This window comes from Melanerpes formicivorus, unplaced genomic scaffold, assembly GCF_026170545.1.
Source record: "Melanerpes formicivorus ecotype bairdi unplaced genomic scaffold, bMelFor1.0.p_v2 SCAF_34, whole genome shotgun sequence".
Taxonomy (NCBI): domain Eukaryota; kingdom Metazoa; phylum Chordata; class Aves; order Piciformes; family Picidae; genus Melanerpes; species Melanerpes formicivorus.
The window spans coordinates 4,333,393-4,357,641 of NW_027142386.1; the positions used below are offsets into that span (position 1 = coordinate 4,333,393).

Consider the following 24,249-nt stretch of genomic DNA (forward strand, 5'->3'; position numbering starts at 1 on the left):
GGTGTGGGGGGGTGGCAGACCTGTGCCCAAGATAGGTCCCTGGTGGTGCCCCCACTCCTCACCCCCCCCAGAAAAAATGTGTGGCACAAGGCCAGTGCCGCAGCTCCAAGTCGGTACTGGGATTGGCTGTGCCAGCCCTGTAGGGGGTGTTGGTGCCACGGCTTCCAAAGAGGTGCCAGTCCTGCCCCCTAGGCTGGTGCCAGTACCCCGAGCGTGTGATGTGGTGCCAGAGCTATGGCCCCAAGACGGGTACCGCTGCTGGCGTGGCAGTGCTGTGCCCAAGCTGGGTGCCAGTGCTGTTGGGGCAGTGCCCAGGCCGGGTGCTGGCACTGGGGTGACAGCTTTGTCCCCAAGACAGATAGCGGTGCTGGAGTGGCAGTCCTGTGCCCAAGCTGGGTGCTGGTGCCAGCGTCACGGTCCTCAGAACGGCTACCAGCAGCAGGGGTGGCAACCCTGACCCCACGGTGGGTGCCACTGTGGCAGTGCCCAAGACAGATACTGGTGCCAGAGTGGCAGTCCTGTGCCCCAGATGGGTACTGGTGCCGGTGCCACAGTCCTCAGAACGGCTACCAGCAGCAGGGGTGGCAACCCTGACCCCACGGTGGGTGCCACTGTGGCAGTGCCCAAGACAGATACCGGTGCCAGAGTGGCAGTCCTGTGCCCCAGGTGGGTACTGGTGCCGGTGCCACAGTCCTCAGAATGGCTACCAATGGTGGGGTGGCAATCCTGACCCCAGGATGGGTACTGGTGCCGGTGCCACAGTCCCCAGAAGGGCTCCTGGCACTGGGTGTCAATTCCTGTCCAACAGGCAGGTGCCAAGACGCTGGCACCGGCCGGCACGGCAACCCCATCCCCAAGACAAGTGCCGGCCCCAGAGCGCCATCCCCGCCCCCGAGCCGGGGTGCCAGCGCCACGCTGCCCCCAAGCCGGGGTGCCCAGCGCTGGGTGCCAAGGCGGCGACGACGACGACCTCACCGCGGGCGCCGGCACCGCCGGGGTGCCCCTGAGGTAGGTTGGGCGATGCCAGCGGTGCCGGGGGGGTGGGGGGCTCAGACCGAGGACTCCTCGGGGTTGGAGTCGGGCAGGGGCTGGCGCTGCTGCAGCTTGCGGCGCAGCTCCTCGGCCAGGTCGGCGCAGGGCTGGCGCTCGTCGGTGCCCAGCGCCAGCCGGATGTAGCCGTTGGAGGAGGAGCCGCGCAGGGGGCCCAGGTGGATGCGGGTGGGAGAGTGCAGAGGCTGCCCGGGGATGGCGCTGGGCGGCGAGGCGGCGCCGGGGGGGGCCGCCGTTGCGGCAGGCAGCGTGGCCCGGCACGATCTTCAGCGAGCCCTCGGAGCAGTAGTAGCTGGCAGGGTCCCAGAGCTTCTCGTCCGAGTCGGAGCCGGCGCTGGGCACGAAGCGGGGGCTGGGCGGCTCCTTGGGCAGCTCGATGGGGTACACCAGGGTGCTCTCGATGGCCTTGGCGCCCTTGCCCAGCTCCTCCCGCAGCCGCCTCCAGAGGGAGAAGACCACCAGCGCCAGCACCAGGCAGAGGGCGCCCAGGCAGACGGCCACCACCCACACCAGCCCCAGGCTCTCCAGCGGCGCCCGCGTCTCCAGGGGCACCCCGGCGCCCGCCAGCACCTCCACCCTGTAGACCTCGGCGCCCAGGCGGGCGCCCTGCTCCTCGGAGAAGCAGCGGTAGGTGCCGCTGTGCTGGGCGCCGGCACCCGGCACCACCAGGGCGCGCAGCCGGGCGTCGCGCAGCACCAGCGCCGGCTCGGCCGCCAGCGCCTGCCCCTCGAAGGTCCACAGAGCCTGCGCCAGGTTGGATCCCAAGCGGCAGGTCAGCACCAGGTCGGTGCCGGCCACCACCGTCACGTTCTTGGGGGTGATGCTGGGTCCTGTGGGGACAGGGAGGGGCACGCTGGCGCAGGCTGCCCGGGGAGGCTGTGGCTGCCTCCTCCCTGGCAGTGCTCAAGGCCAGGCTGGATGAGGTCCTGAGCAGCCTGGGCTGGGGGGAGGTGTCCCTGCCCACGGCAGGGGGGGGTGGCACCCGATGAGCTTTGAGGGCCCTTCCAACCCAACCCAACCCATTCCACGGTTCCATGGCACAAAGAGGGGCACTGCCAGGCCACCCCCAACCTCCCAGCTGCCCCCCCAGGGTTCCTCACCTTGCTTGGCCACCTGGGGCTGGGTGCAGGCTCTGGTGTCGGAGCTCAGCACATCCTGCACCAGCTGGGACCTGCGGGAGGGGGTGGGGGGGAAGGAATGGAGGTGATTCTGGGGGCACCATGACACAGCCAGGAGTCCCCAGCAGCGCCCAGGGGCGCCCCCGTACCCGTTGAGGCCGTGGGTGGGCACACAGAGGCTGGCATTGTGGCTCCAGGCGCAGTAGGGGTCCCGTGCCAGGACGCAGTCGGTGCAGGACTGGTAGCGACCGCAGTCCGCCAGGGGCAGCTGTGCCACCTGGAAACGGGAGCCAGCGAAGAGCAGCTTCTGCAGGGGCAGGGAGAAGGGCTGAGCTGGCACAGGGGGGTGGCACAAGGAGGTGGCACAAGGAGGGGCTCCCCCAGCAGCTTGGCACCGCTCACCTTGCGGCTGGCCAGGACCAGGCTCTCCACAGGCTGTGCTGGCTCAAAGACCTGCAGCTCCTCCACCAGGTGCACCTCAGTGCCCAGGTTCAGGGCCTTGTGCACCCAGCCGTCACCTGCAGGGCACGGGGGGGATGGTCAGGGATGTCCCCCACACCAGGACCCCCACTCACAAGGCTGCACTCAGGGTTGCAGCTCCCAGGAGGTCAGGGGGTGGAAGGGACCCCCAAAGATCTCCCAGCCCAAGCCCCCTGCCAGAGCAGGAGCAGAGAACCCAGCCCAGGGCACACAGGAACACATCCAGACAGGGCTGCAAAGGCTCCACACAAGGAGACTCCACAACCTCTCTGGGCAGCCTGCTCCAGGCCTCTGGCAGCCTCCCAGGGCAGAAGTTCCTCCTCCTGCTGAGCTGCAACCTCCTGGGCTGCACTTTCCATCCCTTGTCCCTTGGCCTGTGCCAGGCTGCAGCTGAGCAGAGCCTGTCCCCTCCCTCCTGCCCCCCAGCCCTCAGCTCTTGAGAGACATTGATCAGATCCCTCTCAGCCTTCTCCTCTCCACACTCAGCACCCCCAGGGCTCTCAGCCTCTCCTCCCCAGGCACTGCTGCAGTCCCTTCAGCAGCCTTGCAGCCCTCCCTTGGACTCTCTCCAGCAGCTCCCTGTCCCTGCTCAACTGGGGAGCCCAGAGCTGGCTGCAATGTTCCAGGGGTGGCCTCAGCAGGGCAGAGCAGAGGGGGAGGAGAAGCTCCCTGGCCCTGCTGGCCACACTCCTCTGAATGCCCCCAGCACCCCCTTGGCCTTCTTGGCCCCCAGGGCACATTGCTGTGCCCTGCAGCCCTTGCTGCCCAGCAGCACTGCCAGCTCCTTCTCCTTGGGGCTGTTCTCCAGCAGATCCCCTCCCAGCCTGTGCTGCTGCAGCTTCTTCTTCCTGCCCAGCTGCAGGACTCTGCTCCCCTCCTGGCTGACCCTCAGCAGGTTGCTCTCTGCCCAGCTCTCAGCCTCTCCAAGCCTCTCTCAGTGGCCTCACAGCCTTCAGGGGGCTCAGCCAAGCCTCCCAGCACCATCAGCAAACTTGCTGAGCTCAGCCTGTCTGTCTGTCTGTCCCCTCCTCAGTGTCATTGATGCAGATGTTGATCAAGGTCCAACTCTCTGTCTTTTGCCCCCCTCAGGGCAAGGTGGAGGTGGAGGCTGGCAAGGAGTGCATGAAGTTTGAAGGACCCCAGCCCACGAGGAGGAGGGGTGGGGGAAACCCCAGGACCTGCTGTTTGTGCCTGACTCACCCAGGACCTCCACCCCGGGACCCCACTGCCCTTCTCGGCCCCTCCCCAGCTCCCCCCCCGGCCGCGGGTACCTGTGCCGATGAAGAGCACCTCGTAGACGGTGCCGTCCAGGCCGGGCACTCGGTCTACCACCAGCTGGGTGAAGTTGGCATCCTTCTTGAGCAGCAGGGGCCGGCCCTGGTGGGGCAGGATGGGCTCATCCATCAGGGGGTGCTTCTTGGCGAAGTTGAGGGTGTTGTCGGGCAGCTCCAGCGAGCTGGCGAAGCCGTTGCGCCGGTGCCAGTCGGTGATGCACTGCAGGAGGGGGGGGGCAGAGAAGAGGGCACAGTGATGGGCACGTGCTGCCCGAGCCCCCCCAATCCCTGTGCCCCCACCCCATCCCCACCCCCCCTGCCCGGACTCACGGCGCCGGGGCGGGGGCTGGGCACCTCGTCGGAGTAGCGCCCCCACTTCTGGGCCTGCTCGCGGTACTCCTTGTAGGGCCCCTCGAAGGCCTTCCGCACCTCCAGGATGTGGTAGCGGCAGATGGCAGAGACGTCCACGTCCCCCCTGCGGGCACAGGGCACTGCTGAGGGCACCGCTGCCGGCCCTGGCGGGGCAGGGGCTGGGCGAGGGCACCCAGGCTCCTGCGGCGCCAGACCCGCGGGGCCTTGGGCGGTGGGGGGCTGGGCACAGGGTGTCCCAGGGTGGTATCAATGGGGCACAGGGGGGGCCCAGGGTGGTGGGGCACAGGGTGACCCCAGGGTGGTGGTGGTAGAACTCAGGGTGGCCCCAGGGTGGTGGTAATGGAGCACAGGGTGGCCCCAGGGTGGTGGTGGTGGGGCACAGGGTGTCCCAGGGTGGTGTCAATGGGGCACAGGGGGGGCCCAGGGTGGTGGTGCACAGGGTGACCCTAGGGTGGTGGTGGTAGAGCTCAGGGTGGCCCCAGGGTGGTATTGATGGGGCACAGGGTGTCCCAGGGTGGTGTTGATGGAGCTCAGGGTGAGCCCACGGTGTGCCCAGGGTGTTCCCAGGGTGGTGTTGGTGGGGCACAAGGTGTCTCAGGGTGGTGGGGGGGGGGGGCCAAGGGTGTCCCCAGGGTGGGGTTGATGTGGCCAAGGGTGTCCCCAGGGACACCTGCCAGAAGGACTTTGAGGGCTGGAGCAGGGCCAGAGAAGGGCAAGGAAGGTGGGGAAGGGTCTGGAGAAGAGGGCTGGGGAGAGGGAGGCTGAAGGGAGACCTTCTGGCTCTCTCCAGCTCCCTCAGGTGGAACCTGGCTCCAGCCTCCTCTGAGGGAGCTGGAGAGAGCCCAGAAGGTCTCTCCTGCCTCATGCATGGTTGGAACCAGCTCTGGAGCTCCCTGAGAGGAGCCTGGAGCTGGGTGGGGGTTGTGCTCTTGTGCCACGGAAAGAGGGAGAGGCCAAGACCTCTCTCCCCTGGCAGCCTGGCACGGAGGGCTTTCCCCTTCCCCCCCCACCAGGGCCATGCCCCCTCGCCGGGTGCTCACCACCGCGCCTGGAAGACCCCCAGGAAGGCGGTGTCCTGCCAGCGGGGGGCGGGCAGGGTGCAGACGGCGGCCAGGCGGTTGAAGTGGAGGCGCAGCTCGGGGGCGGCGCACACCAGCCTGGCCTTCAGGAACGTCGTCCACTTGCGCTGCAGCGTGCGGGCGCCGCCCACGTCCCCCTGCCGGACACCGCCCGCTCAGCGCCACGCCAGGCCCCGCCCCCCCCCGCCGCGCCCCGCCCCCCAGCAGGGCCCCTCCCCGGCCCCGCGCCCCGCCCCCCAGCAGGGCCCCTCCCCCGCCCCCCGGCCCCGCGCCCCGCCCTCCAGCAGAGCCCCCACCACCACCACCACCCCCCCCCGGCCCCCTGCCCCGCCCTCCAGCAGCGCCCCCCAGCTCCCTGCCCCCCCCCGGCCCCACGCCCCGCCCTCCAGCAGAGCCCCACAGCCCTGCGCCCCCCAGCCCTGAGCAGTGCCCCCCGGCCTCCTGCCCCCCCCAGCCCCTTACCCTGCTCTCCAGCAATGCCCCCCAGCCCTGTGCCCCACAGCCCTGAGTAGTGCCCCCCAGCCTCTTGCCCTGCCGTCCAGCAGAGCCCCCGGCCCTGTGCCCCACAGCTCTGCCCTTCGGCTCTGTGCCCCATGGCCCCATGCCCCCCAGCCCCGTGCCCCTCAGCCCTGAGCAGTGCCACACCCAACCCCAGTCTCCCTTTGCCATGTCCCTATCCCTGTGCCATGTCCCTGTCCCTGTGCCATGTCCCTGTCCCCATGCCACCCCCCCACCTCTATGCCACTCTCCCTTTGCCATGCCACTATCCCATGCCCATCCCGTCCACATGCCTCATCCCCTCACCCATGCCACCCTACCTGTGCCACCCAAACTCCCCCTTTGTCACGTTCCCTATCCCCATGCCACATCCCCTACCCTGGTGCCACCCCTCCTTTGCCATCTCACTATCCCATGCCAGACCCCCACCCCTGTGCCATCCCCACCTGTGCCACCCCCACTCTCCCCTGTGCCACGTTCCCTACCCCCATGCCCCATCCCCTGCCCCCTCACCCCTGTGCCACCCCCACTCTCCCTGTGCCCCGTTCCCTGCCCCCATGCCCCCTGCCCCTCCCCCCCGCGGGGATGCCGGGGCCGGGGGGTGCTGGGGGAGCCGTGGGCCCCCCGTCAGGGCGTGCCAGGCGCCGGTGCCCACCTTGCAGACCCGTGCCACCCGTGCCACCAGCTGCTCGCTGTAGCAGTCGTACTCCACGGCCCTCTCGCTGAAGAAGAAGTAAACTTTGTCGTCGTCGCCGGTGCTGCTGCCCAGGCTCTCGGGCACGAAGGCTGAGCCCACGAAGTGAGGCTCTGGGGAGGGGGCACAGGGCAGGGGGGGGCGCTGTCAGCAGCCTGCTAGGCTGGCAGCAGGAGCAAAAGGAGGACACCCACCCCCACCCCCCCCCGGCGCCATCCAACCCCGGGCACAGGGGCAGCCTTAGGTGACCCCCCTGGGCACAGGGGCAGCCTGAGGTGTCCCCCCTGGGTACAGAGACAGCTCTGGATGACCATCCTGGGCACAGGGGCAGCCTTAGATGCCCCCCCCCCCCAGGCACAGGGACAGCCCTAGCTGCCCCCCCCCCGGGCACCCCCCCCCCCCGCCCTGCTCCCTCCCTCCCTGCCCACTCCCAGAGGTCACTTCTCCCCCTCCTGCCTGGGGGCAAAGGCTCTCTGGCAGAGCTCTGCTGCCAGGGGCCAGGTCTGGGTGACACTGGGGAGGGAGGAAAAAGGAAGGGGAGGGAAATGGGAGAGAGGGAGGGAAAGGAGGGGGGAAGGGAGGAAGAGGAAGGGGGGGAAAGGAGGAAGAAGAAGGGGGGGAAGGGAGGAAGAGGAAGGGGGGGGAAAGGAGAAAAAGGAAGGAAGGAAAAGGAAAGGGGGAAGGGAGGGGAAGGGGGTGAGGGAGGATATGGGGGGTGAGGGTCAGAGGGTCAGGGGTCAGGGTGCCCACCGTTGAGCCAGGAGGCGAGGGACGGGCAGGGGGTGAGGGTCAGGGGGGTGACGGGGTGAGGGGTGGGGGTCAGGGGTGCCCACCATTGAGCCAGAAGGCAAGGGAGGGTCAGGGGATTCAGGTCAGGGGGTCAGAGGGTGAGGGGAGTCAGGGTGTCAGGGGTAGGGGTCAGGGGGTGGGGGTCAGGGCTGCCCACTGTTGAGCCAGGAGGTGAGGGAGTGGCAGGGGTGAGGGGCAGGGGGTGAGGGGTGGGGGTGAGGGTGCCCACCGTTGAGCCAGGAGGTGAGGGAGGGTCAGGGGGTCAGGGGTGGGGGTCTGGAGGGTCAGGGGGTTCGGGTCAGGGTGTCAGGGGTGGGGGTGAGGGTGCCCACCGTTGAGCCAGGAGGCGAGGTACTCGGTCTTCATGGAGTAGTGCGGGCCCAGGTTGCGCAGGATCACCGGCTCCGTGCCCAGGAAGTTGTTGAAGGTGGCAGAGTAGAGCTCTCCATCTGCCGGGGCAGGGGCTCAGAGGCTGGCCTGGCACCCCCCGCGGTGCCCCCCCCCCCGTGCCCCCCCCCGGGGTGCCACCTACCCACGATGAGGGCCGTGTGCCCCTTGGTGGGGTCGTAGGGACACTTCCCTTTGCCGTCCTCAAAGGCCACCTGGTCCAGGGTGAAGCCTGAGAGCTCCTGAGGGGCACAGGGGGGGAAGGGGTGAGGGGGGGTGGGCAGGGGGCACAGGGGGCAGGGGGCACAGGAGGCAGGGGGTCCCCAAACCCTCCCTGCTTCGACTCCACCCAGCCCCAGCCTGGCCCCGGGCACAGGGATGCTCCTCCAGCTGACTGCCCTGGGCACAGCTCCCAGAGGATCCCTCCGGGACAGGGACAGCCCTGGGTGACCCTCCTGGGAATGGGGACAGCCCTGAACCACCCTCACAGGCACAGGGACAGCCCTGGGTGACCCTCCTGGGTACAGGGACAGCCCTGGGTGATACTTCTGGGGACAGGGACAGCTCTGGGTGACCCTCTGGGGACAGGGACAGCCCTGGGTGATACTTCTGGGGACAGGGACAGCTCTGGGTGACCCTCTGGGGACAGGGACAGCTCTGGGTGATGGTCCTGGGGACAGGGACAGCTCTGAGTGACCCTCTGGGGACAGGGACAGCCCTGGGTGATACTTCTGGGGACAGGGACAGCTCTGGGTGACCCTCTGTGGACAGGGACAGCCCTGGGTGACTCATGGGGACAGGGACAGCTCTGAGTGACCCTCTGGGGACAGGGACAGCTCTGGGTGAGCCTCCTGGGGACAGGGACAGCTCTGAGTGACCCTCTGGGGACAGGGGCAGCTCTGGGTGATGGTCCTGGGCACAGGGACAGCTCTGGGTGACCCTCTGGGGACAGGGACAGCACTGGGTGACCCTTACAGGCACAGGGACAGCTCTGGGTGACTCATGGGGACAGGGACAGCCCTAAGTGACTCATGGGGACAGTGACAGCCCTGGGTGACCCTCCTGGGAAGGGGGACAGCCCTGGGTGACCCTCTGGGGACAGGGACAGCCCTGGGTTACTCATGGGCACAGGGACAGCTCTGGCTGCCCCCCTGGGCACAGAGCCTCCCCTAGCTGACCCCTGGGCACAGAGCCTCCCTTAGCTGCCCCCCCTGGGCACAGAGCCTCCCCTAGCTGACCCCGGGGCACAGAGCCTCCCTTAGCTGCCCCCCCTGGGCACAGAGCCTCCCCTAGCTGACCCCTGGGCACAGAGCCTCCCTTAGCTGCCCCCCCCTGGGCACAGAGCCTCCCCTAGCTGCCCCCCCTGGGCACAGAGCCTCCTTTAGCTGCTCCCCCTGGGCACAGAGCCTCCCTTAGCTGACCCCTGGGCACAGAGCCTCCCTTAGCTGCCCCCCCCTGGGCACAGAGCCTCCTTTAGCTGCTCCCCTGGGCACAGAGCCTCCCTTAGCTGCCCCCCCTGGGCACAGAGCCTCCTTTAGCTGCTCCCCCTGGGCACAGAGCCTCCCTTAGCTGACCCCTGGGCACAGAGCCTCCCTTAGCTGCCCCCCCCTGGGCACAGAGCCTCCTTTAGCTGCTCCCCTGGGCACAGAGCCTCCCTTAGCTGCTCCCCTGGGCACAGAGCCTCCTTTAGCTGCTCCCCCTGGGCACAGAGCCTCCCCTGGCTGCCCCCACCCCGGGCCCAGCAGTGCTGGAGTCGATGCCACCCTAGCTGCCCTCCCTGGGGGGGGGTCACCCCCTGCCCGGCAGCCCCCTGCAGCGCTCCCTCCCTGCGGTCTCTTCCCCACCTCCTCTCCGGGGGGCAGAGGCTCTCTGGGGGCACCTGGGGGGTCGGGGGGGGGTCCGGGGGGGGGCGCGGGGGGGGCACTCACGATGTAGGTGCACTTGGGCTGGAAGGCATAGGTGCCGCAGGCGTAGAGGTGAGAGCTGTTGTAGCTCTGCAGGAACCGCACGTAGTTGAAGCAGTCCGTCTGGGGGGGCACACAACAGGGGTGGGCACAGCACCCACAGGCAGGGGACACACACCTTGGGGTGGGCACAGCAGCCACGGGGGGGACACACACACCCAGGGGTGGGCACAGCACCCACAGGCAGGGGACACACACCTTGGGGTGGGCACAGCAGCCACGGGGGAGACACACACCTTGGGGTGGGCACAGCAGCCACGGGGGGGACACACACACCCAGGGGTGGGCACAGCACCCATGGGCAGGGGGCACACACCCAGGGGTGGGCACAGCACCCACGGGGGGGGGGACACACACCTAGGGGTGGGCACAGCACCCACGGGGGGGGGGACACACGCCCAGGGGTGGGCACAGCACCCACGGGGGGGGGGACAGAACAGAGAGGGGGAGCAAGAGAGCAGTGGGGGCAGAACAGGCTGGGGGGGGGCAGGAAAGAGCAGGGGGAGATAGAGCAGTCTGGGGGGGGCAGGACAGGCTGGGGGGGCAGAACAGAGGGGGATAGGAAAGAGCAGGGGGGGATAGAGCAAGCTGGGGGGGGACAGAACAGGCTGGGGGGGACAGAATAGGCTGGGGGGGACAGAACAGGCTGGGGGGGGGCAGAACAGGCTGGGGGGGGACAGAACAGGCTGGGGGGGGGCAGAACAGAACAGGAGGGGACAGAATAAGCTCGGGGGGGACAGAACAGGCTGGGGGGGGGGACAGAACAGGCTGGGGGGGGGACAGAATAGGCTGGGGGGGGACAGAACAGGCTAGGGGGGGGGGACAGAACAGGCTGGGGGGGACAGAATAGGCTGGGGGGGGACAGAACAGGCTAGGGGTTCAGAACAGAGCAGGGGAGGATAGAGCAGGCTGGGGGGGGGAACAGAACAGGCTGGGGGGGACAGAACAGACCAGGGGGGACAGCACAGGCTGGGGGGGACAGAACAGACTTGGGGGGGGGACAGCACAGGCTGGGGGGGACAGCAGAAGCTGGGGGGGACACACAGCTCAGCAAGCAGGCCTCACACCCTGCCCCCCCCAGCCCCCCAGCCCTGCTGCTGCCCAGACCTGGTTGTTTTTGCCCTTCTGGATGCATTCAGCTTTCTTCTCCACTGGAGCTGCCCAGGAGATCTGGGAAGGGGTTGGGGGGCAGAGAAAAAAGGGGGGTGGGAAAAGGGGGAGGAAAATGAACCCACACAGCCCTGCACCCCAAAACACAGCCTCCCACCCCTGCACCCCCCAAAACACAGCCTCCAATCCCTGCCCCCCAAAACAGTCTCCAACCCCTGCCCCCCAAAACACAGCCTCTCATCCCTGCACCCCAAAACACAGCCTCCCACCCCTGCACCCCAAAACACAGCCTCTCAATCCTGCCCCCCAAAACACAGCCTTCAACCCGTGCACCCCAAAACACAGCCTCACATCCCTGCACCCCAAAACACAGTCCCTCATTCCTGCACCCCAAAACACAGCCTCCAACCCCTGCACCCCAAAACACAGCCTCTCAACCCTGCACCCCAAAACACAGTCCCTCATCCCTGCACCCCAAAACACAGCCTCCCATCCCTGCACCCCAAAACACAGCCTCTCCCCCCTGCACCCCAAAAACACAGCCTCCAACCCCTGCACCCCAAAACACAGCCTCTCACCCCTGCACCCCAAAACACAGCCTCCAACCCCTGCACCCCAAAACACAGCCTCTCAACCCTGCACCCCAAAACACAGCCTCAATCCTGCCCCCCAAAACACAGCCTCCAACCCCTGCCCCCCAAAACACAGCCTCCCACCCCTGCACCCCAAAACACAGCCTCCCATCCCTGCCCCCCAAAACACAGCCTCCAACCCCTGCACCCCAAAACACAGCCTCCCACCCCGCCCCCCAAAACACAGCCTCCAACCCCTGCACCCCAAAACACAGTCCCTCATTCCTGCACCCCAAAACACAGCCTCCCAGCCCTGCACCCCAAAACACAGCCTCTCAACCCTGCACCCCAAAACACAGTCCCTCATTCCTGCACCCCAAAACACAGCCTCCAACCCCTGCACCCCAAAACACAGCCTCCCATCCCTGCACCCCAAAACACGGCCTCCCAGCCCTGCACCCCAAAACACAGCCTCCAACCCCTGCCCCCCAAAACACAGCCTCCAACCCCTGCACCCCAAAACACAGCCTCTCAACCCTGCACCCCAAAACACAGTCCCTCATCCCTGCACCCCAAAACACAGCCTCCCATCCCTGCACCCCAAAACACAGCCTCCCATCCCTGCCCCCAAAACACAGCCTCCAACCCCTGCACCCCAAAATACAGCCTCCCACCCCTGCCCCCCAAAACACAGCCTCCCACCCCTGCCCCCCAAAACACACCCTCCCATCCCTGCACCCCAAAACACAGCTTCCAACCCCTGCCCCCCAAAACACAGCCTCCCATCCCTGCACCCCAAAACACAGCTTCCAACCCCTGCACCCCAAAACACAGCCTCCCCCCCATTCCCACAAACCAGAGGCCCTGCCCCATGGCTCCCCAAACCAGAGCCTCTCCCCCCTGCACCCCAAAACAGCCTCTCCCCCCTGCACCCCAAACCAGAGCTTCCCCCCCTGTACCCCAAACCAGAGCCCCTGTCCCCTGGCTCCCCAAACCAGCCTCTCCCCCCTGCCCCCCAAAACACAGCCTCTCCCCTACACCCCAAAACAGCCTCCCCCCCATCCCACAGACCAGAGCCCCTGCCCCCTGCCCCCCAAGGCAGACCCCCCCGGGCTGCCTCACCGCTGCCTTCATCTCGACGCTGCCGGTGGCCAGGGCGAAGAGAGCCTCCCTGGCGCCCACGTAGAGCAGAGCCTCCGCCTCGTCCAGCGTCAGCGTCAGGTAGTGCGAGACCCCCCCCCTGCCAGAACCGCTTGGCCACCGCCTGCAGCTCTGCGGGGGCAGGGGACAGAGGCCACGGCACGGTGAGACCCCCCCCGGGCACACCGGCAGCCCCGGCGGGCACCGCACCCCACAGCGGGCACTGCACCCCCGAGCGGGCACCGCATCCCCGAGCGGGCACTGCATCCCCGAGCGGGCACCGCACCCCCGAGCGGGCACCGCACCCCCAGCGGGCACCACAACCCCCAGCGGGCACCGCACCCCCCAGCGGGCACCGCATCCCCGAGCGGGCACCGCACCCCCCGAGCGGGCACCGCACCCCCCGAGCGGGCACCGCATCCCCGAGCGGGCACCGCACCCCCAGCGGGCACCGCACCCCCAGCGGGCACCGCACCCCCACAGCGGGCACCGCATGCCCGAGCGGGCACTGCATCCCCGAGCGGGCACCGCACCCCCCGAGCGGGCACCGCACCCCACAGCGGGCACACCAGCAGCCCCAGCGGGCACCACACCCCCCCGCGGGCACCGCACCCCACAGCGGGCACCGCACCCCGCGGCGGGCACCGCAACCCCCAGCGGGCACCGCAACCCCCAGCGGGCACCGCACCCCGCGGCGGGCACCGCACCTCCCAGCGGGCACCGCACCCCCCCAGCGGGCACCGCATCCCCGAGCGGGCACCACACCCCCCGAGCAGGCACCGCACCCCCCAGCGGGCACCGCACCCCACGGCGGGCACCGCGGGCAGGGCAGCACCTCCCCCACTGCTGCTGCTGGCAGCCCCCCCCCCAGCCTGCAGCTGGCACCCCCAGCCACCCCTCTGGACACCAAGAGCCCAGGTGGGCACTGCTGGCACCCTTCAGGGCATCCCCCTGCTTGGGCACATTCTGCAGCTCTGGCAGGGGGCAATGGGGACAAAGGGGACAGCAGAGGGAGACCACCCCCAGCCACCTCCCAGTGCACACCAAGAGCCCAGGTGGGCATTAAACCCCCAAGTGGGCACAGCTGGCACCCTTCAGGGCAGCACCTCCCACACACCACTGCCAGCAGCTCCCTGCCTGGCCACATCCTGCAGCTCGGGGGGGTAGGTTGGGGACAGAGGACAGCAGGGGGAGGGCACCACCAACCACCCCTGTGGACACCAAGAGCCCAGGTGGGCACTGCTGGCACCCTTCAGGGCATCCCCCTGCTTGGGCACATCCTGCAGCTCTGGGGGGGGGGGGGGGGTTGGGGAGAGGGGACAGCAGGGGGAGGGCACCACCCTGGACAACACAACCCCAGAGTGGGCACTGCTGGCATCTTGCAGGGCAGCACCTCCCACACTGCTGCTGGCAGCTCCCTGACCTGCAGCTCTGGGGGGTTGGGGACAGGGGGACAGCAGGGGGAGGGCACCCCCATGGACACCAAGAGCCACTTGGTCACATCCTGCAGCTCGGGGGGGTTGGGGACAAAGGGACCAGCAGGTTCAGGACAGTCTCAGCCCCCCCTCGTGCACACCAAGAGCCCAGGTGGGCACTAAACCCCCAGGTGGGCACCGCTGGCACCCTTCAGGGCAGCACCTCCCACACATCACAGCCAGCAGCTCCCTGCCTGGCCACATCCTGCAGCTCTGGGGGGGGGTGGGGACAGGGGACAGCAGGGGGAGGTCACCCCCAGCCACCCCCATGGACACCAGGAGCCACTTGGTCACATCCTGCACCTCTGGGGGGGTTGGGGACAAGGGACAGCAGGGGGAGGTCACCCCCAGCCACCCCCATGGACACCAGGAGCCACTTGGTCACATCCTGCAGCCCTGGAGGGGGCTGGGGACAAAGAGGACAGCAGAGGACACCCCCCGTGGACACCACGCCCCCCCCCCCCCCAGTGGGCACCGCTGGCACCCTTCAGGGCAGCCCCACCCCACCCCCCCCCCGCCAGCAGCCCCCCGGCCCCTGGTGCCACACAAAGGACTCTCTGTCCCCCCCGGGGCGCTGGCGGTGCCCAGGGAACACAGCAGCCATTGGAGGGACCCCAGGGCCCCCCCTGCCCACCCCCAGCCCCGCAGAAAGGCCTCATTGATAGGGAGGGCACAGGGCCCCCCCCGGGGCAGGGGTGGGGACAAGGGGCTGGCACGGCATGGGCACAGCATGGAGACAGCATGGGGACAGCATGGAGGGCACAGGGGGCTGGCACGGCATGGGGACAGCATGGAGACAGCACGGGGGGCTGGCACGGCATGGGCACAGCATGGAGACAGCATGGAGGGCACGGGGGGCTGGCACGGCATGGGGACAGCGGTGCTGGGGGTGGCACAGGGACAGTGCCAGGGCAGAGGAATGGAGGGGCTTGGGGGTGGCACAGGGACAGTGCCAGGGCAGAGGGATGGAGGGGTTTGGGGGTGGCACAGGGACAGTGCCAGGGCAAAGGGATGAAGGGGCTTGGGGGTGGCACAGGGACAGTGCCAGGGCAAAGGGATGGAGGGGCTTGGGGGTGGCACAGGGACAGTGCCAGGGCAAAGGGATGAGGGGCTTGGGGGTGGCACAGGGACAGTGCCAGGGCAAAGGGATAGAAGGGCTTGGGGGTGGCACAGGGACAGTGCCAGGGCAAAGGGATGGAGGGGCTTGGGGGTGGCAGAGGGACAAGGGGCACAGCATGGGGACAGTGGCACAGCAAAGGGGTGAGGGCAGGGAATGGGGGCACAGGGCATGGCAAAGGGACAGGGGCTTGGGCACGGGGATGGCACAGGGACAGGGCACATGGCATGGGGATGGTGGCAAGGCAAAGGGACAGAGGTCTTCTTGGCATGGGATGGCACAGGGACATTGGCATGGTGCAGGGACAGAGGGCACAGGGCACTGCCACTGCACAGCAGCTGGGAGTGGGGCAAGGGACAATGCCACAGGGCATGGCACAGGGTCCTGGCACAACAGAAGGATGGCACCTTGAGGTGCTGGCACAGCAGAGGGAGGGGGCCAGGGCACAGGGACAGGGGTGATGGCAGGGCACAGGGCACAGGGAGAGGGGGCACAGCACAGGGCATGGGGCCAGGGAGGACACAGAGGACTGGGGACAGGGGGGACAGCAGGGCATGAGGGGGCACAGCACAGGGCACAAGGAGAGGGGACCCCAGCACAGGGCATGTGCCCAGGGGCACAGCACAGGGCACAGGGTGCCCATCCCTCCCCCCTCCCCCTTCACCACAGCCCCCTCACAACCTCCAACCCAAGGTGAGGTCCCCATGGTGCCACCGAGCTTGGGGCAGGTGCCAGCAGCTGTGCCCTGCCTCGGCATGGGCACAGCCAGCCAGGTGCCAACCATGCTGCCGGCAGGGACTACCCTGCCCCTCCTGTGTGCCCCCCCAGACCCCATCCCCAGGGCTGGCAGGGTGTGGGGGTGCCACCCTCACCCCCCAGACCCCATCCCCACATCAGGCAGGGGGTGGGGGTGCCACCCTCACCCCCAGACCCCATCCCCAGGGCTGGCAGGGTGTGGGGGTGCCACCCTCACCCCCCAATCCCCGCGGCTGGCAGGGGATGGGGGGTGCCATTCCCACCCCCCAATCCCCGCGGCTGGCAGGGTGTGGGGGTGCCATCCCCACCCCCCCCATCCCCGCGGCTGGCAGGGGGCGCGGGTGGCACCGGGTACTCACCGGCGTAGGGCACGGTCTTGCGCGGCACGGCGCTCCAGGAGGAGCCGGCGGCGGCCCCGGCGGCGGCAGAGGCGACGGCGGCGAGCAGGGCCAGCAGCCAGCGGGGGGCCATGGCTCTGGGGGGGCACGGAGGGGTGCTGGTGGGGGGCACAGGAAGAGCCCTGGGCAGGGGGCTGGGGGCGCGCAGAGCCGCGGCCGTCACGCGGGCAGCGTGGGCACAAGGCGGGCATTGAGTGCCCGGCGTCACGAGAGCACCCACGCCGCGGGGCGGGGGGGGAAGGGCACCGGGGAGGGGGAGTGGGGGGGTGGGCACAGGCAAGGCGCAGGAGGGTCCCCAAGCCGCCGTCCGTCTGTCCGTGTCCGTCTGTCCCCCTCCCCGTCCGGTGCCGGTCCCTGTCCCTTCCTCCGGCGGTGACCGAGGCCCCCCGGGGCCGGGGGGGGGGTTGCCCGGGAGGGAGGAAACGGAGCCCTTCCGCTTCCCACCCCACCCGCGTCCTGCCCCGGGACCCCCCCCACTGGTGTCACCGAGGGGGTGTCCCCTGCTGCGTCACCCACTCCGTGCCACCCCCTCCCTGCCCTGCTGCCACCGGCCCGGGGCGGGCAGGATGCGGCCGGCCGGGAATTGTTCAGCCCTGCCCGGCGGGAAGCAGGAAACCGGGGGGGGGGGTCCCGGGCGGGGGGGGGAGCGGGGGGTGGGGGAAGGGTTTCCGGGATGGGGGTGGGGGGAGGCCGGCAGCGGGCGTGGGAATGGGGGGGTGCCAAGGGGGCTGGGGTACGGCTGGGGGTGCCACGGGCATGGGAAGGAGGTATGGGCACGGCCAGGGTGCAGCAGGCATGGCCGAGGTGCCAGGGGCACAGCCAGAGCGCAACAGGCATGGCTGAGGTGCCACGGGCATGGCCAGGGTGCCAGGGGCACAGCCAGAGTGCAACAGGCATGGCTGAGGTGCCACGGGCATGGCCAGGGTGCCAGGGGCACAGCCAGAGTGCAACAGGCATGGCTGAGATGCCACGGGCATGGCCAGGGGGGCAGGAGCATGGCCAGGGTGCCAGGGGCACAGCCAGAGTGCAACAGGCATGGCTGAGGTGCCATGGACACGGTCAGGGTGCAACAGGTATAAGCTGAGGTGCCACAGGTATGGCCAAGGTGCCAGGGGCATGGCCAGGGTGCCATGGGCACAGCCAGAGTGCAACAGGCATGGCTGAGGTGCCAAGGGCATGGCCAGAGTGCAACAAGCATGGCTGAGGTGCCACGGGCATGGCCAGGGTGCCAGGGGCATGGACAGAGTGCCAGGGGCACAGCCAGAGTGCAACAGGCATGGCTGAGGTGCCATGGACACGGTCAGGGTGCAACAGGTATAGCTGAGGTGCCACAGGTATGGCCAAGGTGCCAGGGGCATGGCCAGGGTGCCAGGGGCACAAACAGAGTGCAACAGGCATGGCTGAGGTGCCACGGGCATGGCCGAGGTGCCAGGGGCACAGCCAGGGTGCCACGGGCATGGCTGAGGTGCCATGGGCACAATCAGAGTGCCACAAGCACAACTGGGGTGCCATGGGCAGAACCAGGGTGCAACAGGCACGGCAGAGGTGCCAGGGGCATGGCCAATGTGCCACAGGCACAACCAGGGTGCCAAGGACATTGTTGGGGTGCCATAGGCACAACTGGGGTGCTGTGGGCACGGCCAAGGTGCCACAGGCACAATCGAGGTGCAGCAGGCATGGTGAGGGTGGCACAGTCACAGGCTGGCTGCTACAGGCATGCCCAGAATGTCATGGGCATGACCAAGGTGCCATGGGCATGGGCAGGGTGCAAAGGTTGTGGTCAGGGTGCCACGGGCACAGCTGGGAGCTATGGGCATGGGTAAGGTGCCATAGGCATGGTGAGGGTGCTGTGGGCATGGGCAGAGTGCCACAGGCACAGCTAGGGTGTCATGGGCATGGCTGGGGTGCCACAGGCACAGCTGGGGTGCCACAGGCACAGGTAGGGTGCCATGGGCACGGCTGGGGTGCCACAAGCACAGTTGGGGTGCCACGGGCACGGCTGGGGTGCCACGGGCACAGCTGTGGGGACGAAAGCACAAGCAGGCTGCCACAGGCCATGGGCAGGGTACCATGGGCACAGCTGGGGTGCCATGGGCACGGCCGGGGTGCCACGGGCACAGCCCTGGGGACAAAAGCACCGCTGGGGTGCCACGAGGTCACCAGCGGGGTGCCAGGCGCAGGATAGGGTCCCCAGGGTCCCCAGTTTGGGTGCTGGCAGCCTGTGGCTGTCCCACGGGGGGGGGCACTGGGGTGCCACGGCCGTGCCAGTCCTGGGGGGACCCCACGCTGGTGCCACCCTGGGGGGGTGTGGGGGGAGGGGTCTCAAGACGATGCCATCCCGGAGGTCCCCCCACGTCGGTGCCATCCCGGAGCGGGCTGCCCACGGCCGTGCGCGACACGGGGAGGCTGGGGGGGGGGTCCCGGTGCACCGACGGATCGCGACTTGGCGGCGAGGGGGGGTTGGGGGTTCCCCGTTCCCGGGGGGGTGTCCAGCCCCCCCCGGCAGCCCGGGGAGGGGGGGGCAACACGATCCCCGGTACCGGGAGGAACAAAAGCCTCCTCCTCCTCCCCCGCCCCCGCCGCTCCGCCACAACAATACCGGGGCGGGGCGGGAGGGGGGAACGGGACGGGCCCGGGGCGGGCCCGGCGGGGCGGGGGCCGGGAGGCGGCGGCGGAGCGGAGCGGGAGGCGGGAGCGGGGGGGGGTTGCTCCGGTACTCACCTCGGGGCGCGGCGGCGGCGGCCGGGCCGGGGCGGCGGGAGGCGGCGGCGGGCGGGAGCGCGCGGCGCGGCCCCGTGCGGCCCCGCCCCGCCCGTGACGTCACGGCCGCCCCGGGGAGGGGGCTCGGGGGCGGGGGGGGGATCGGGATGGGATGGGATCGGCTCGGGTGGGATCGGCTTCGGCCGGCTCGGCTCGGCCCGGGTCGTTCCGGTTTGCCTCGCCTCGGCTCAACCTGGCTCGGCTCAGCCTGGTTTGGTTTGGCTTAACCTGGTTCAGCCTGGCCTGGTTTGGTTCGGCCTGGCCTGGTTTGGTTCAGTCCAGCTCAGCCTGGCTCAGCCCAGCCTAGTTTGGCTCAGCTTAACCTGGCTCGGCTCAGCCTGGTTTGGCTTAGCTTAACCTGGTTCAGCCTGGCCTGGTTTGGTTCAGCCTGGCCTGGTTTGGTTCAGTCCAGCTCAGCCTGGCTTAGCCCAGCCTAGTTTGGCTCAGCTTAACCCCGTTTGGTTCGGTTCAGCACAGCTCAGCCTGGCTTAGCCCAGCCTAGTTTGGCTCAGCTTCACCCGGTTTGGTTCAGTCCAGCTTAGCCTGGCTCAGCCCAGGCTAGTTTGGCTTATCTTAACCTGGCTTGGCTCAGCCTGGTTTGGTTTAGCTTAACCTGGTTCAGCCTGGCCTGGTTTCGTTCAGTCCAGCTCAGCCTGGCTCAGCCCAGCCTAGTTTGGCTCAGCTTAACCTGGCTCAGTCTAGCCCAGTTCAGCTCTGCGCAGCCAGGCTCACTTTAGCCCAGCTCAGCTTGGCTCACAACCAAGTTATGTTTAGCCCAGTTTGGCTTGCCCTGCTTCAGCTCAGTTTGGCTCAGCTCATCCCAGTTCAGCTTGGCTCAACCAAGCTCAGCTTAGACCAGTTCAGCTCAGCTTAGCCAGGCATGGCTCAGCCTGGTTCAGCTCAGTCTGATTCAAGTCCTCCTGGCTCAGTTTGACTCAACCAGGCTCAGCCCAGCCCAGTTCGGCCTGGCCTAACCAGGCTCAGCCCAGCCCAGTTCAGCTCAGCTTAACCAGGCTCAGCTCAGCCCAGTTTGGCCTGGCCTAACCAGGCTCAGCTCAGCCCAGTTCAGCTCAGCTTAACCAGGCTCAGCTCAGCCCAGTTTGGCCTGGCCTAACCAGGCTCAGCTCAGCCCAGTTTGGCCTGGCCTAACCAGGCTCAGCTCAGCCCAGTTCAGCTCAGCTTAACCAGGCTCAGCTCAGCCCAGTTTGGCCTGGCCTAACCAGGCTCAGCTCAGCCCAGTTTGTCTTGGCCTAACCAGGCTCAGCTCAGCCCAGTTTGTCTTGGCCTAACCAGGCTCAGCTCAGCCCAGTTCAGCTCAGCTTAACCAGGCTCGGCCCAGCCCGGCTCAGCCCAGCCCAGCCAGGTGCCAGCAGCCACCGATGCCACTCACCCGACGCTCCGTGGGCACAGGAAGAACTGTAGCTGTTTATTGGGTAGGGGGCACCCACTGGCACCTGTGGGCACCCACTGGCACCCATGCCAGTGGGCAGTGCCCCTGCTACGCCAGCATCTCCTGCCACCTGACCAACAGCAGGGTGACCAAGCTCTCCAGCTGGGCACTGCAGAGCTGGGTGCCCCTGCGCTGCCCGCTCCTGAAGTGCCGCTCCAGCCGGGCACACAGCTGCTGCAGGGCACCCTGGGGGCACATGGCAAGGGGTCAGGGACACGGCAGGACCTCCCCACCCCCCCAGTCGCCAGGGGTGCCCTCCTCGAGGCCTGGCACTCACCCTCTGCTCGGCTGCCGGGCACTCGGTGCCCACCACGGTGCTGGCGAGGAGGAGGAGGCTGCGGCTCAAGTAACAGACCTGTGGGCAGCAGCGGGCACAGGGGCTCGCCCAGAGGGCTGTGGGCACGCCGGAGGGTGCCCACAAAGTGAGGGGCAAAGGGGGCACCCACCTCCAACTCAACGTCCTGGGCCAGCTCCAGGCCGCCGGCCGGTGCCAGGCGCCGCAGGGCATCCGGCTGTGCCAAGGCCAGGAGGCGGCACAGCAGCTCCAGCTGCAGGCACAGCGCAGGTGTCAGGGTGCCCACAGCTGGGTACCGGAGCCCTGGCACCGCCCCACCCGGCTGCACCCACCTCTGCCCCTGCCCCGGGGGGCGGCACGCTGCCCGGGGGCTCTCCCAGCAGCCTGGCCATGGCATGGAGGCTCAAGAGCTGGCGCAGCTCCCTGGGGAGAGGAAGGGTCCGGACCGTGCCCACGTGCCCGCCCCTGCCCCCCTCTGTGCCCGGCCCTGGCGCGGCCCCGGCGCCCTCCGGCTGCCCGCGGCCGGCCGCTGCCCGCTTTGTGCCTGGGCAACCAGCTGGAAGGAAGGCATTAGGCAGAGCCACAGCCCAGCCCTGGCACCGTGCCCTGGGGCTGTGCCAGCTCCCACCAGGCTGCCAGCACGCCGCAGGGGCGCGGGTGGCACGGGACGCTTGGCAGCTCCGCCTGGCACCGAGCCCGGCCGCGGGCACAGAGGGCACGGAGGAGGGCGGGGCCTTACCTGCCCCTGCTCGTGAGGTCTGGCAGCAGCTGGACCAAGGCAACCAGGTTGTGGTGGTGCAGCGAGAGCTGGCACAGGGCCTGGCACAGGGCAGGCAGCTGGGGGGAAGAGAGGGAGGCAGCAGGAATGGGCAGGGCAGGTCTAAAGTGGGCACAGGGCAAGAGGATCCCTCCCCTGCTCTGGGTACCTGCTCCTGCCAGTCCCTGATGCCCTCCAGGAGGCAGCGGAGGAGGTGCTGCAGCTCGGGCAGGGGTTGGCAGCGCAGTGCCCGGGCGAGGCCGAGGAAGGAGAAGAGGGTGAGGAGTGCCAGGCGGGCACCATCGCTGTAGCTGCAGGGCTGGGTGACCACACACAGGGCCAGGAACTGCAGGGGGAAGGTGGCACATCAGCCAAACCCGCTGTGGGGCACCCCTCCAGCAGCTGGCACCGGTGGCCACCCGGTCAGCAGGGCAGAGACAAGGAGGGCACAGCGCAGGCACAGCCTCCCACCTGGCAGATGTCACCCAGCTGTGCCACCAGGGCCAGGCTGCTGCTGGCATCGGCCTGTCTGGGGGAGCAGGAAGGGTCCAGGCCCCTGGAAGGAGCAGCAGAGGTTGGCAGGGGGCATTGGCAGCACCCTCCTGCCCGCCGTGCCAGGGCTCACCTGGTGCTGGCAGGGCACAGCTCGGGGGGCAGCAGGCGCCGCTGGAGCAGGGGGCTCAGGTTGGCACCGAGCTGGGAGACAGCCTGGGTGATCTCCTGCAGCGTGGGGCACCAGGGCTGCTCTGCAGGTGAGGGGAGGGTGAGGGGAGGTACAAGGTTTGGCAGGCACCCCCGGTGCCCACCCTGCACTCACCACCCTCAGTGCCAAGCCAGAGGTCGCAGAGTGCCCACAGAGCATTTGGGAGTGGTGGGCAGAGGGTCAGCAGCTGCCAAAAACACACAGGAGATGACCAGGCTGGCACCAAGGAGCCAGGGGATGCCATCCCATGAGCCTGTGCCAGGGGCATACCTGGAAGAGCCAGCGCAGGACTGGCACCGGGCAGGTGGGCACCGAGTGGTAGAGCAGCCTGAGGCCTCCAGTGTGGACCAGAGCTGCCTGGCACGAGAGTGATGACCTGGGGGGGGCACACACAGAGGGGGTGAGAGGGGCTCTGCCCCCTCCATGCCACCCTGGGACGTCCTGCCTGGCACTCACTGGAGGAAGAGCCTCTCCAGGGGGCTCTGAGGCTGCAGCCTGCGGGCATCGAGGGTGGGCACCGGCGCGGGCTGGGCACAGAAGATTGGCTCCCCGGGGTGCAGGGTGGGCATGGAGCTGCTGTGCGTGGAGAAGCGAGCCAGGAAATCCCTGAGGGGGGCAGAGTGGCATCGGGTGGGCAGCAGGCACCATGCTGGCACCACCCTGGGCCGGGCACAGCTGGCAGGGGTACCTGTGCTCCTTGGGCATCTGGCTGTCCTCATCCAGGGACTGGCTGGTACTGCTATCATCCTCCTCCTCTCCCCATGCCAGGCTGCCCTGCAGTGTGCCTGCCTGGCTCTGCTCCCTGGCACCAGGTGGGTGGTTAGGGCAGGGGGGAGGGCACCACACGATGCCCAGCAGCACCCCTGTGCCCGCTCCCATGCCCAGGAGGTGCCAGGCTCACCTCTTCTCCCAGAGCAGTGAATCCAGGCTGTTGACAAGAGACTCCTGCTGGGGGCACACAGCCTGGGCACGACAGGGATGGCGATGCTTCAGCGGGCACCACAGCACCCAGCGGGCACCAGGCTGTCCCCAGGGTGCCCCCTTGATGCCCAGGCAGCCACCTGTGGGCACCACCTACCTGCTGGTGGCCCGCAGGGCTCAGGGGCTCATCCCCTGCCAGCAGCAAGTCCCTCAGAGGGATCAGCTCTTCCTCCTCCTCCTCCTCCTCGCTGGCTGGGGGGGACGCAGACTCCCTGGCAGTGCCCACCCGGTGCCCCCTGCGGCTCCTGCCTGCCAGCTGTGGCACTGTCCCGGCTGTGCTGCTCCGCCCACGGTGCGTGCCACCCCTCGGGGACCCTGCAGCCACCACTGGGATGTGCCTGGCACCGCGAGGGCCCCGGCTGGGCACATCCTGCCCCTTGGCACGGGGCCGGGCGGTGCCAGCAGGCTGCTGCCCTCTGCTCCTCCACTTGCGGCTGCCGAGGCAGATCCTGGGGCGCCGGGGGGCTGCGGGGGCAGCACAGGAGCCACCTCAGAACGCTTTGGGGCAGGGGAAAGGGCACGGGGACGAGGTGGGGGTGCCCAGGACCCCCTCGGGGAGCCAGGGAGGGCTGCGGGGGAAGGGCGGGAGGTGCCCAGGGGACACCTTATGGTCTGCTGAGAACTGGGGGGACACCTCTGGGCGACCAAGAGCCCCTCTGGCTCAGGTGGGGATGAGCAGGGCACCCATGGCACACAGGGAGGGCTGCGGGGACGCCGCAGGGAGGAGCTGGCAGTGCCCTGGGGCACGGGGAGGGCCTGGGGGACAACGCGGGGGATGCCCCCGGGCCCCCTTGGGGCACCGTGGGTCCAACGGGAAGGTCACAGCTCCCCTCAGACCCATCCGCAGGGCAGGGCAGGGCTCACCTTGCACCCAGGCAGCGCCCCGCGGGCGGCGGGAGGCCCGGGGCGGGCTGGCAGGGGGCGAGGGCCCGGGGGGCTGCAGCAGTAGCCAGGGCGGGGCCATGGCGGGATCGGGCCCCGCAGCGCAGAGCTTAAACCGACGGCCAAGGGCCCGGCATGGGGAGGGGCG

The 24,249-nt window shown here is 68.9% G+C and overlaps 2 protein-coding genes across 2 annotated transcripts; both read right to left on the bottom strand.

Annotated features, from left to right (window-relative positions):
• Positions 1–959: 959 nt before the first annotated feature.
• On the bottom strand, positions 960–19,030 carry SEMA4C (semaphorin 4C). The gene is given in 17 exon segments (XM_068156554.1): positions 960–1,274; positions 1,276–1,880; positions 2,151–2,221; positions 2,318–2,475; positions 2,571–2,686; positions 3,920–4,142; positions 4,253–4,397; positions 5,335–5,510; positions 6,527–6,678; positions 7,687–7,803; positions 7,887–7,983; positions 9,670–9,768; positions 10,813–10,875; positions 12,510–12,626; positions 12,628–12,659; positions 16,235–16,350; positions 18,995–19,030. Coding segments are annotated over 16 exon segments (2,508 nt in total). The 5' UTR covers positions 16,347–16,350; positions 18,995–19,030; the 3' UTR covers positions 960–1,049.
• Positions 19,031–20,460: 1,430 nt separating this feature from the next.
• On the bottom strand, positions 20,461–24,183 carry FAM178B (family with sequence similarity 178 member B). Its single transcript, XM_068156153.1, has 15 exons — positions 24,084–24,183; positions 23,317–23,684; positions 23,140–23,201; positions 22,927–23,040; positions 22,695–22,844; positions 22,509–22,614; positions 22,353–22,425; positions 22,161–22,281; positions 22,007–22,091; positions 21,705–21,881; positions 21,518–21,615; positions 21,111–21,201; positions 20,930–21,031; positions 20,761–20,838; positions 20,461–20,669 (listed from the first exon to the last, which is right to left on the bottom strand). The coding sequence occupies exons 1-15, from the start codon at positions 24,181–24,183 to the stop codon at positions 20,532–20,534; spliced, it is 1,863 nt and encodes a 620-aa protein (XP_068012254.1). The 3' UTR covers positions 20,461–20,531.
• Between the last annotated feature and the right edge of the window lie 66 nt (positions 24,184–24,249).

Bases quoted from the DNA above. Each gene is read 5' to 3' on its own strand.
- FAM178B (XM_068156153.1), bottom strand. From the start codon at position 24,183: ATGGCCCCGCCCTGGCTACTGCTGCAGCCCCCCGGGCCCTCGCCCCCT. The intron at 23,202-23,316 runs GTAGGTGGTGCC...TGTCGTGCCCAG, and splicing joins GCCCTGCGGGCCACCAGCAG to GCTGTGTGCCCCCAGCAGGA. The intron at 22,092-22,160 runs GTGAGCCCTGGC...TGCTCCTTCCAG, and splicing joins CTGTGCCCTGCCAGCACCAG to GGGCCTGGACCCTTCCTGCT.